At 33.0% G+C, this 13067-nt stretch overlaps 2 protein-coding genes across 2 annotated transcripts; both read right to left on the bottom strand.

Annotated features, from left to right (window-relative positions):
- Positions 1-3960: 3960 nt before the first annotated feature.
- LOC123697327 (MD-2-related lipid-recognition protein-like) lies at positions 3961-7413 on the bottom strand. The gene is made up of 4 exons (XM_045643799.1): positions 7280-7413; positions 6114-6230; positions 4506-4678; positions 3961-4108 (listed from the first exon to the last, which is right to left on the bottom strand). The coding sequence occupies exons 1-4, from the start codon at positions 7359-7361 to the stop codon at positions 4019-4021; spliced, it is 462 nt and encodes a 153-aa protein (XP_045499755.1). The 5' UTR covers positions 7362-7413; the 3' UTR covers positions 3961-4018.
- Positions 7414-8492: 1079 nt separating this feature from the next.
- Positions 8493-12485, bottom strand: LOC123697269 (MD-2-related lipid-recognition protein-like). The gene is made up of 4 exons (XM_045643730.1): positions 12343-12485; positions 10917-11030; positions 10293-10471; positions 8493-8600 (listed from the first exon to the last, which is right to left on the bottom strand). Exons 1-4 carry the CDS (start codon positions 12419-12421, stop codon positions 8511-8513), a joined length of 462 nt encoding a protein of 153 aa, XP_045499686.1. The 5' UTR covers positions 12422-12485; the 3' UTR covers positions 8493-8510.
- Between the last annotated feature and the right edge of the window lie 582 nt (positions 12486-13067).

Raw genomic sequence — 13067 nt, forward strand, 5'->3', positions numbered from 1 at the left:
AGATTTTTTGCAAGTAGGTGAATGATCTGGATTGCACTGTTGCATTCTCAATAAGGTTTACGTGTTCTATAAAGGTGATTTCTGTAAGTAAGGCATAGAGTCCATTGTCTATATTTGACCACAGATATGACTTCATCGAATGGATTACCAAAGCGGCAAAGCAAGGATAAAATTTAATGTGACCCTGTATTTATGTTATTGTTACCTATTTAGACATCTTGCAAATAACACCAATGTAAAATTTGGATACTTGAACATATTCTATATACATATTTTAATGATTACATTTACACTTTCAAATTCTTAAAAAAAAAGATAATCATAATCAAATTTTGTACCTATCATGTTTAAAAATTATTATTTGTAATTTTAGTTTTTAACAAATCTATACGTTGCTTTTTACATTAAAATTAGCTTAAAATTAGAAAGAATGGGCGTTTTTCCATTACCCGGCCCGGCACCGGCACCGGCGCCGGCGCCGGCGCCGTGCCGTTGCCGGGGAAGCAAAAATGTATGAAAATGTATGGCTCGCTTTTTCACTTACCGGCGCCGGCGCCGGCACGGCATTGAGTCCTGCCGGCGCCGTCGCCGTCGCCGGGGTAGCAAGCTTCCCACTTGTGCCGGCCGGCAAAATTGCATATGTATTGCATATTTATTTGAATTGTAGCCGTGTGAGTGTGTAACTGCGCGGGGCGGGTAGGAGGGAGCGGAGCGGAGGGACCGGGCGTAAACCGGCATCGACACCGGGACAATGGAAAAACGAAGTCCCGGTGCCGGTACCGGTCCCCGACCATGCCGTTGCCGTGCCGGAGCCGGGCCGGGTAATGGAAAAACGCCCATTGAAACGTTTTTAAATTGATCTGTCAAGTTGATATTTTATATTTTTTTAGTTCTTATATTTATGGCTAGAAAGTCCTTCGCTAACTGGACGTCACTGGACAGGGCAGGAGAGGTTATTAGCCCTCTGTGGTGTCCACACGTTTTAAGATATGGAGTATACACTACTAATTTATATTTATTGAGCATTTTAATGCTATAATACTTTAATACTAAAATACTACTAATGTACTAAAAAAATAACTTTGCTATTTAGCAGTAAGTATATTCATTATATTTAGGTATTCTTTAAATTTATTAACCCTATCCCCATAGGGACTAGGGATTTTAATAGAAATCTGCTTTGTGTCCTTTTGGCAAGTTTTGTAATAAATTATACTAAAGTAGATAAATTGCAGAATTTTCAGATAGTAGATTTGTATCGTGATTAGTTCTTATGTTATATCCAGGTAGAGATCTAGTTCGTTATTTTTAACGTATAATTATACATATTATATAAATGGATCCTAGAGGTAAGTAAAGGTGTTTATTTTGTGAATATGTATAACATCACGCTATTCTGATCAAAAATTGATGTAAAGGGTAAAAGCTCAATCAGTAACAATGTACCTAATTAGTTTTTTAATGTTGTCTATTTAAATAGGTACCTATTTAAACAGACAGTAAAAAAAGTCTCACGAAACTCTCAAATCATGGTAACCTCACACATTCCGGACCAGCCTGTTAGGTCCCGGTTTACAGCCTAGTGTTAGATGTGAAACTTTATTGTTTTTGCGCCGCGCCCACTGACTTTCCTCCGCCATTTTATTATTGTAATTATAGATGTGTCTATATTGAGAATGCCATTGAGTAGAATAATGTTTGCGGACAGGTGCGAATTTTTCATTCAAATTCAAATTCAAATTGTCTTTATTCATTTTATGTACAAATTCAAACGTTATTTTATTCATTCATTGAACTGGCCGCACCGTGCTGTTTCAACTGCTGGCTGTTGTAGATGCCTACTTAGCTAGTTTGTTAAATACCCTATAGTTAGTTTTACACACATCAATCAAGCAAATCAATCTTGAATCCATTGAGATAATATTTCGTCTACGTATGGAGGAGACACCACGAACAAAATCTGTGCGCCATTTTTTTGCTCTAACTAGGTTTTAAAAATTATTATCCAGTTAGGTACTTACCGATGAAAGTTATTCCTTTGCACTTTTCCGTATTATTTGTATTGTTTGTGCAATATCGTAACACACACGAAGGCATATTTGATGCGTTTCACTTTAATACAAATAAAAAATGAGCGTGCAGTTACGCCATATGGCGTATGTTGAGCGGAACATATTACATAAGTGATGTAGGCGGTGTCGTCTCCATATGTATATCTCAATGCTTGAATCACAGAATACATAATAGTGCTACGAACTTGAATGTAATCACAGAAAACTATAGTAGCTAACTAAGGTAAGTTTAAAAAAAATAACCGTGTTAATCTTTTTCATGGTTGGGGCCGTATTAATTACCTTACCTTATTCCCAGTCAGTTTACGCCGTGAATTGAACTGACTGGCAAACTCGTATAATACCATAATTTAACCATGGCCGGTTATTGCGATCATAATATGAAATTGCCAGTCAGTTTAATTCACGGCGTAATCTGTCTGGAAATAAGAGGTCATAATACGGCCTCTGTACTGCCCAAACAGTTGAACTTTAATATAAACTTTAAATATGCAGTAACAATAATCAACGTTTCTAACTCCGACACTGTTTCTAAACGTTTAATTGTGCGCGACAGTAGAGTACAAATTACAATACGTTTCAACAGCACAATCGTATTTCCCACAGTTTATCATTATTGCAAAAAGTGGTGTAATGTATCCGGTGAGCGGTTGTGAAGAGAAATGTGTATTGTTTGTAATGTTTTCATTTATATAGTTACTTAGAACGACTGATTTCAAACTTTATTGGTTTTAATATTCTCATCGGTTTATATCAACTATCAACCATATAATTTAGCTTTCCAATTGTTATGCCGCGCGTTTATGATACATCCTAACCAAGGATTGTGAGACTGGATGGATGTTTGTTTCTCTTTCACGAAAAAGTACTGAGCTGATTTGAAAGAAACTTCACAGTAATATCTGTAGGTTACACATCAACCAAATCAGAATAATACATGAGCCATAGAAATACTTGATTTTGCCCACGGGTAAAATCTGCTCAGCTAGGTATGTATTGATAGAAATATAATTTTGTGCAAGAGATTTGAAATTGTAGGCTTTTGTAATTATACAATTATATTTTGTGATTGGTAATGTAGTAAGTATTAACTTTCACACAACCAAAAAAATTGAAAAACTCATTTTCTGATCACAAATCTAGAACAATAATCCCTTCCATACGTCCGTGATAGTTATAAAAGAGAGAAACGTATTATCACAAAATACAAGACAATAAATCCTGAAATGATAGAGCCGATTTAAAGCACGATCTGCCCTAGGTAAGATACCATCAAACTATACTTTAAGCGCACCTTGTAATTTTCTAGTTGCCTGTAAATGGTATTTTGCGGTTTATCTAGTTTATAGTTAACTGGCAAGCGAATAAAGTAGCATATTAATACGTACATTGAACTGCTGTTTATTCCGCGTTAAATGTAAAAGATACATATTTAACAATAAATGATAGTTTTTATAGAAAGGTTATCTGTAAATGCCGTTTATGCAAACTTTGTAATAGTTATTATTTATTTAACTATGATTAAAGATGATCAAAGATTGTTTTAATTTACGGACTACAAGCGAACGAAAGCAAAGCTCGAATTCGGCATACCGCATAGTATTGCATAATATAGGATGTTCCTTGAGGTCTCCGTTGATTGAAGTAAATAAAATAACAGAAGGTAACTCTTTATACGTTTATAGAGATAGGTACTTGGATGATTTATTACTTAAAAGTTAATCGGAAAATTATTAGTGAACTTTTTGCTATTTTTATGTCATAGGCGCATTAATTGTAAATCTACCTTTAGCAAATTAAACACGGTACTTTTAAAGTAATGTCCTAGTGTTATATGTAGTTTTGATGTATATATATTATGGGATAGGTAAACTATAAATGCGAATACTTATATCATAATATTTTTATTTATTATTACACAACTGTACATAATATTATTATCCAACTTATTTCAAAACTCTTACATTAAATGTAACACAACACACGTCGGCGCTATTGTCCTCGTTCCAAAGTTTAACTTGTATTGGAAATTTGCCCTGAAAATAAAGTTAATAAGCTTTTGTTAGTTTAAAAAAAAATGGAAACTGCTATTAGTACAGTATGTCGTTGAAAAAGAGGACACTTTTTATTATATGTATTTTATATAAAGAAGGTATAGTAGATATAAGTTAAGCATTAATTGAATTAATAGGTACTTATGTACTTAATTCTTACATCATATAACGACAAAATACCATGTTCTATACTTCTATTCTGTGTCCATCGCCAAGATAATCTAAAATTTGTTAGCCGTTTAGAGTTGAAAATGAAATAACAAACTTAAATACCCAATACCCAATATTAATAAGTATTTTTTGCATCAAATTATTATAGTGTATGTGTATCATGGGAATATATATTTTTCTTTTTATACCAACTTCACTTTCAACTTACTCGGCTCTTTTTATTCAAAGATATTGTTGTATTGAAGCTTTGCCGCGTGTCTTTCTGTAGGGGGCAAGTGATGACGTCACACCCACTGGTGGGGGGGAGTATTGCAGTGCTGAAGGTGGCGTCTTTCGCACTGTCTCCATTTATAGACAGTTTCAGATTGCTTGATGAAAATTCTACAAAAAGGGAAGAAGTAAAAGATTAACATTTTACTCCGTTAGAGGTAAATGTGAATACATGCTACATGACTACATAATACACACATTCAAACTAAACAATCAATTGTGGTTATTTCATATCTGTTGTCGATGTTTCATATACATAAGTAACTGGACATATTGTCCACAGATATTGTCTTAGCTCGTAGAGATCAAACCAACGTACCTTTATCGTAATAATTACCTACAGACATAAACCTATGCAATATGCATAAACTGTGCTGTCGGCCGTCATCTCTTTCTTTTGGTACGGGAGCTAGCAACGTTTAAAAAAAAGTCATTTTAGTATAGTTGGGTTTTTGATATACTGTTTCTCTTGCTATTTCGGTTAGAGTCCGGGCTGTCTGGCTGGCCGCAGTGGTTGCGTTTATTAGTGCGCATCTTATCTGCACAGGAAAATATCCTTAATTTAAAGTAATTTTTTAACGCGTAATTTTTAATCTTTTGCCTTTAGATAGATCCTTCAGACATAATTTTTTTATTGCAAGACGTTTTTTTCGTTGTAAAATAGGTGCCATACGCAATTTTTATTTCAAAATAACTAAAATGTCATCGAAATAAGTGAAATTACATCAACATGAGTCCGCTTAAAAGGTAAGTAATAACTTTATTATTTATATTGTATTATCCTTTTTTAATACTTATATTGAATAATTAGTAAACTAATATTTTTAATAGATGGTTTCATATTTATTACACTTTTGGATATAAATATGAATTTGATGATATTTGTATTTTCTAGTGTTTGATTTTACGCGAATATTATACATTTTGAAATTAAAGACTTGGGAAAATAATACAATGAATAAATCGCGTTTAAAATCCGTTAAAAAGTCTTTAATTTCTTGATGATATTTGGTTTTTATCAAGTTTACATTAACGTCCTATTTGAGGTTCGTTGGGAAAAGGAGGCGATATGGTAGATTGTTGCAAAAAACTGTAAATAGTAAAATGAATATTATATATTATAGTATAAGTAACACAGTGATTACTTATCCTTCACTGGGACTCATGTTGATGGAATTTCACTTACTTCGATGATATTTTAATTATTTTGAAATAAAAATTGCGTCTGGCACCTATTTAACAACGAAAAAAACGTCTTGCAATAAAAAATGTATGTCTAATTATTGATCTATCTAAAGGCAAAAGATTAAAAATTACGCGTTAAAAAATGACTTTAAATTAAGGATATTTTCCTGTGCAGATAAGATGCGCACTAATAAACGCAACCACTGCGGCCAGCCAGACAGCCCGGACTGTAACCGAAATAGCAAGAGGAACAGCATATCAAAGAACCAACTATACTAAAATGCTCACTTGTCAACGTTGCTACCTCCTATACGATTTTAATAATTATAACAATCCTGAAAATATTTATATTTATACTTACGAGGAGTGAAATCCACAGTGACCTGGTAAAGCTTGTTTCGTCTGACGAGACAGAAGGCAGGTCCTTCAGGACAAGGGTCTAAATGTACGTTATGGATGTTACACGTTGGCGTCTCAACTGTAATGAAAAATATGTATATTAATATATCTTCTTAGGTATCTACTTTTGCTTAGAAAATATGAATTATCCAAACGTAGATATACTAGATAATGATAAAGATTATCCTTGTGTTATTTGTTAATATTTCTATGGACAATTTTAATAATTTACAAGTTAAAAAATTAATTATGATTGCGAGAATATGCCGAAAAGCTTGTTAGAATAAACTCGTGTCGGAAGCCAAGACTCGGTTTGGGTCGCAGAACTAGTTAAGAGTTAAGTGAGTAGTCTTGTTAGAATAAGCTAATTTTAATTTTTAGGAAATAAAGTTTCGAATTGAAAAATTATCATTGTATTGGATAGTGCGCTAATATCCGAAGCCTGTAAGATAAAATAAATAGTGTCTAATGTTTTTTAGCCCTGCTGTAACTAATTAAAATACTGGAGATAGCAAATTTTGCTGAAAGGAAACATTAATCTATTTTCAAAAAGAAATAGAGCTGCATTTAAAGATTTTCGAAAATTTATTTGCACCTGAAATCGAACTGGCTCCTTTTATTTCTTGCAATCCACCAGAAGTTATCTAAATATTTGTCAAGTGTTCATTTCTTAAGCAATTACAACAAGCATTTAGGCCTCATATTATCATCCAAACACTATCTATATAGCTCCTATACGATAGTTCAAACACCCCAGAATAAGGTTATCAAAGCTCCAAAGTTTAATTCCTAAAATAATTAAATTATCGAAATGTTTAAATAACCAGGGCATTATCTTGTGTTTCTATATTGGAATGAATTGCAATAAATTAAAAGCAGCATAAGGATTCCTTACAAAAACATTAAAAAGAGCAATTTTAGCTCTATACAGGTGTATATCGAGAACATCTAACAATTATTAACATTTTTTTTAATATCTAACATTCACTGGACGAAAACTTCATACATTGAACATTAATTATAACGTGATTCGTAATTTTCGATGCTGCGACAGAGGGAGCAATGGTGTACAATAAAGAATTTTTCATTCATTCATTCATTCAACAAATAATAAAAAAAAATACTTACCCCCTTTACATATCTTCTTTCTCACTAATTCTGAACTTACAACAGAAACAAACAAATAAAAGAAAAATAGACGAGCGTCCATGGCTGATGCGGATCGACTGCAAATAGCCGTATCTTTGTGTTTATTTGTATATTAATAGACCAAAACATTTATATGACACGTGATACAAATTAATATTACAATGAACCAGGATTTACAGAGTAATTTATATGTAAGTAGAATGTTATAAGTACACCAAGTTTTAATATGTAATAGCTGGAAGTACCTGGCCATGCTACACTGTGGCAAATTATGGTTGCATGGACGAGATAAAACATGCTACAAGCATGCTGCATGAAATTATTGTATGGTCAATGGTCATCGATCCTTTATAAGTGTACAAAGTTTGAACTAAATCTGTCCGTTTTAAGTGGGTTAAAATCGAGTCTAAGGTCTGTTCAAATCGGTTACAGTATACAAACATATAGATCAAGCCTTTAAAAGATTGCTAAAATATGTGAAAACAATATTTGATGGGTCCAAATTAAAGCTTATTCGATGTAGAATTTCTTGAGCTTTTACAAATCATTCTAAATAAGGATTCTCGTTGTAATCAATTAAGCATATAGCTCGTGTTTATTAGAAACGTTTAATTCTCACGAATAGATAATATTATATTAGCCTGGTTTGTATTTAGCTAAGAGTTTACTTTCGCCCACTTCAGGCGTCACATGCCTTGGCCTAAGTATGCTTTTCTACAAGACCTCAAACATTATGAAGCAACATTATCTTATAAAAAAATAATATAATAATATTAACTCGTCGTGTACATTGTTTTATACAAATCTTTCCATGAAATTATAATATTATGTACATAACGAAAATTAACTGGATAATAGTAAAGACCACACGTTCCTATCCAATTTTATCCATAAACAAATGAAACAAATCATGAATTTCACGAAGTAAAATAAAAGTGACAAAAGGATATGATAATCCATACTATCCATACTTAATATTATAAATGAGAAAGTAACTCTGTCTGTCTATCTGTTACTCAATCATGCATTAACTACTGAACCAATTTTCATGAAATTTGGTATAGAGTTGTTTTGATATTCGAGAAAGGATAGCTTTTATCCCGGAAATCCCACGGGAACGGGAACTATGCGGGTTTTTCTTGCTAGCGCGGGAAACGCGGGTGGAAAGCTAGTGTAAAATAAAAGAAACAAATCATTTTATAAAATGTATTTATTTTCTAAGTTCAACATTGGTTCTGAAACAGCAATTCTTGGTTTTGTCTTCCTCGTCCCAAACCTTAAATTTGAAGGGGAATTTACCCTGGAAACAAAAGAAGAGTAGGTATTAGTTTAGCATTGCATATAACATTTGTGGAAAAGTGTGTGTCTCTACACTATACGTATTTGTAACTAAAATAAGGCAAAGACTTTTCTTCTCTTTGTCGTGAGAATGAATTAGAAAGTAGGGTAGACTGGGTACGATTGAAACAAAGGACGGTTGAAACAACACGAATATCTCGCAAACCGTTGGTGGGGGGGTTAGGGGTCCAAGGGGAAAATGAAGCGCAAAACTGTTCTAAACCCGAACCACAATGTTGCGTCGGTCTCCGCGCGCTTCAGCTGATTTTATAAGACCCTATTGTGTTTTTATGATCAAAAGTAAGTATTTTTGCTTGAAGATTTTTCCAATTATTGGCGTATCTATTTCAGTGACAGTATTAAATGTTCGTTTTTGTTTGAAGTGAATCTTGTGGGATATGACATTGTGACTAGTTTTTGTGTATCATTGTTTTTACAATTACTATAACTGTATTTTACCTAAAATAGGAGTTGGGGACGGTTGAAACATTTTTTTTTGGGTACGGTTGAAACATTGTTTCAATTATTTGTTGTATTTTTAAATGCCGATAGTACGTGTAAGAGAGATTTCGGGAAGATAAATAGACTTATCAAAGTACAAAAATGCATATGAGGAAGTGAAAACCGGAGATCATTGCGAAAAGTGGCAGAGAAGCACAATTATTCGCTTCTAAGGTAAATTCGAATGCGATATGACTCTGGCGAGCATGAAAATAAAAGAAGGGATATAATAGAGGATATAACAATAGAAGGTATAATAATAGAAGGCAAAAACTCGGAAAGTTTTCTATTTACACTGACACACCAGATAAGGAAGAGAAAAGAAAAGAGCAAGAATTAATATTGAAACGAACTAGAGCTAAGCAAGTGAAAAAGCGATTGGATAGAGGAAAAAGGAAGAAATTTGATGGAGGAAAATGTAAAAGTAACACCGAAGAAGCAAAAAATAAAAAAATACAAGAGGAGATATCATCAGAAGATGAGGAGTAGGTACTTCTGTCTTGTTTGTATGTCACCATATTTAGAAAGCAGACCTTATTGTAAAAGATTTACTTAATTATCGTTAGATTTAAAATAAACAAACAATAAAACATATTTTAATGCTATATTTTGTATTATTCAACTGACCCCAATCACTGTTTCAACCGCCCCTGGTATGGGGACGGTTGAAACAAATCGGATTTATTTTTTTAATTTGATCTACTATAAAAAATAATACACATGGAACTAAAATCATAGCGCCTAGTAGTAGACAGATACATGCTCTTTTATTTAACATATATTTTTCATCGCTCGGATTATAAACAGCAAAGTTATGATCGTTATAAGTGAAATTGTTTCAACCGTACCCAGTCTACCCTAGATAACTAACACGTAGATAAGAATTTAAAAATATAAATTAAGAAATTTGGAAATTAAGGTGCAAATGTGCTTGCTCTCTTCAAGCAATCAGAGAGCATGGTTTCTCTTTTTTTTGTTCATAATTGACTAAATTTTATACAACGCCATCTATCCAAACTAAGTGAAGCTCAACAAGGGTACGTTTGTTAAAAAAAAGCGGTTTTTTCAGTCACGAAACACAATTATCAACATCTATTTCAAAGTTTATTCTTTCCCACTCTTTGGTCGTCAGCCATAAAATTTAGATACTTACAGAAGGTAATTTCTTGCCCAGCCGCAAGCTGTAATCCAAAGTCTGCTTTTTGCCGGCTTCCATAGGACAGCCAGTGTATTGACAGGCGTCGGCTTCATACAGTTCGGGGAACGGCACATCCTGGCCCTCGCCTTCCTTCGCCAGGAAGAGCCCGGCCTTCAGTTTTGTTGTTGAGAATCCTGAAAAGAATGAATATGTTTAATGTTAGCTAAAAAGTTTAAACAAACAAGGTTTACACGGTGTTACATTCTTGGGTTTGATTTTACACGAGAGTTTTATATTTCATGTGTAGACCGCGAGTGAAAAAAATAATAATAAATAAATAAAAAAATAAATAAATAAATAAATCATGCTAAAAATATTTTGAAATAATTTACGTTTCAGTAGTGATTTGATTATTTTATAATTTATTCAGGAGAATAAAGGAACTATGAATATGATACGATTCGACATTAAATACTAACTACAGTGAAGTATCAAGTTTTGTTACACTTCGTTCGGTGTCGATTCGTTCATATTCGTATTCTTCGTTTCATTTTGGGGATAAGCTCTACAAGACTTTATAAATAGAGTGGCCTCATAGGGAGAATTTCGATATTTTACTGTTATCACAAGTTATATTACCAGGTGTCATATCAAAGCTGATGGACGACACAGTTCCCAGCTTCAGCTTGCACGAGCTGGGCTTCTTGCACGGTGTTATACGGACCTCGTTGATGACGCACACATCCTCTGGAGCTGAAAGTAACAAGAATTTGATATTACATTTTATAACATCCAAATACTTTATAAACCAGAATTTTTTAAGAAAGACCCCGGGAAAGACTAAAAGACGAGGGTTCGAATTCCGCCTCGTGATCGAATTTTTTCTATTCTCTAAAAATTACACACATACATACTTACAATACAATATACATACATAGATAAATAAAAGTACAACCCTCTTTCTTTCGTAGTTGGGTAAAAAGAAAGTGTTGCTGTAAGAGATGTCGCAAATATTTTCTGTATTACAACGAAGTATTAATAAAATATTGAAACATTATATGAGTTTTATTTTAAATCATATACCACCAGTTTCCATTGACAAGCAGAAATATAGTCAAAATGAACCAAAAATTATTGTGTTTAGTATCATTAGATATTGTTCATAACAATAGCAAATTTTTGTTTCACGAATCAGTAAGGGTTAGCTACCAAAAAGTGTTCATATCGCAGAGTAGGTACATAATGCAAAATTGAGTTTGACTGCATTTTCAAAAATTTTAGTTTAACTTTGCATTTTTGATATTATAAAAGAGGTCATAATAACAAATGAACCGGATTTTAAGCATTATCTTTCGAGACTATGCGTAGATTGAACCACTTGACCCTCTAACTTATAATCGCTTTGTGTCAGTACTTTGGGTGCATGGATTCTTACAATTTGTAGAATAAACAATAGATGATAAGATAAAATAACATTGAACTACTAACTAAGAGAAGAGTATGATTGAACTTAAAACGCACCGAGACACTTAACTTTGGTTAATATATTTTACATCCATACTCTGTTAATATTATAAAAGTGAATGAAAAATCTGGACTTTTATAATTTTAAATAATATACATAGATCGAAATAGAGACGCATAAATATTACTCTACATGGAAATCTTCGAAGAAGACCTCGCGAAATATTGGATTGATACTTGCACAAATGTGAAATACATCCAATGGGATGCCTATGTCCTGCAGTGGACATCCTAAAAGGCTGGAACGGAACGGATATAAAATATGTAGTAGGTATTTAATCATTTTATGTATTTTCTTCATAATTCATAATTCTGATACTTACATATCTGCACTTTGTATTGCGTCCATCTACTAAAAGGTATGCATCTAATGGTAACTTAGTCTATTTATGATAATATTGGAACCTTCTTCTTTAATAATATTGAAAAGGACAGAATGAAATACAGGAATAATACAAGTTTTATTCCATAAAGTATAATTATTTATCCATATTTCTTACCATAATTAACTAATATTATTTGTAAATTTTTGGTTACTCACATTCAGTGCACTTCTTGAACTCAGCTATTTCGGCAGCTGCAAGGCCCAAGAGCGCCAGAAGTACCACGTACTTGACCATTTTGAAGAACTGTCGTCCACGCACTGTGCACTGAATACTGATGGCCAATGATCAAATTTATCACTTGACATGCGACCTTTGATTTATCTATAATGAGCTCCCCAGAAATTGTTTTTAATTGAGAACTTTATGCTCTATAAGTGGAACCCGGCTTTGTTTAAACGAGGTTTTAATAGCAGCTTAATGATATTGTTTGTTCGTGTTTGTTTTTCAGCTGGATTTGCAAATGATGATAAATTGGTAAAGTTTTATTTATTATGAATGTTTCCTATAATAATGTTGTTTACGTCTGATACGATTTTAATTTACTTAGAATAAAGCCAAGGAATTGTTTTGTGAAATGAATACATATACCAATCTAGTATAACTAATTACATCCAGGTCTCAAAATTACTAAAATGAAATAAAAATGTATAATAGTGAAATTCTAAAAACTATCCGCTTTTCCTGGCTTCGCCTGTCGCTAGCACAGATTAAAGCGCGTCCCTGTAGAACCGCCATCCTGTTACAAATGACCCACAAAATTTCGGGTCATTTGTAACAGGATGGCGGTTCTACAGGGGTCTTAGTACGCAATGACAAAAAGAAAAATGATGGTCAGAACGCTGATACCGGATACCTTAAGATACTAAAACGTTTTATATTA

The sequence above is a fragment of the Colias croceus genome, chromosome 14, assembly GCF_905220415.1.
Source record: "Colias croceus chromosome 14, ilColCroc2.1".
In the NCBI taxonomy this organism is placed as follows: Eukaryota; Metazoa; Arthropoda; class Insecta; order Lepidoptera; family Pieridae; genus Colias; species Colias croceus.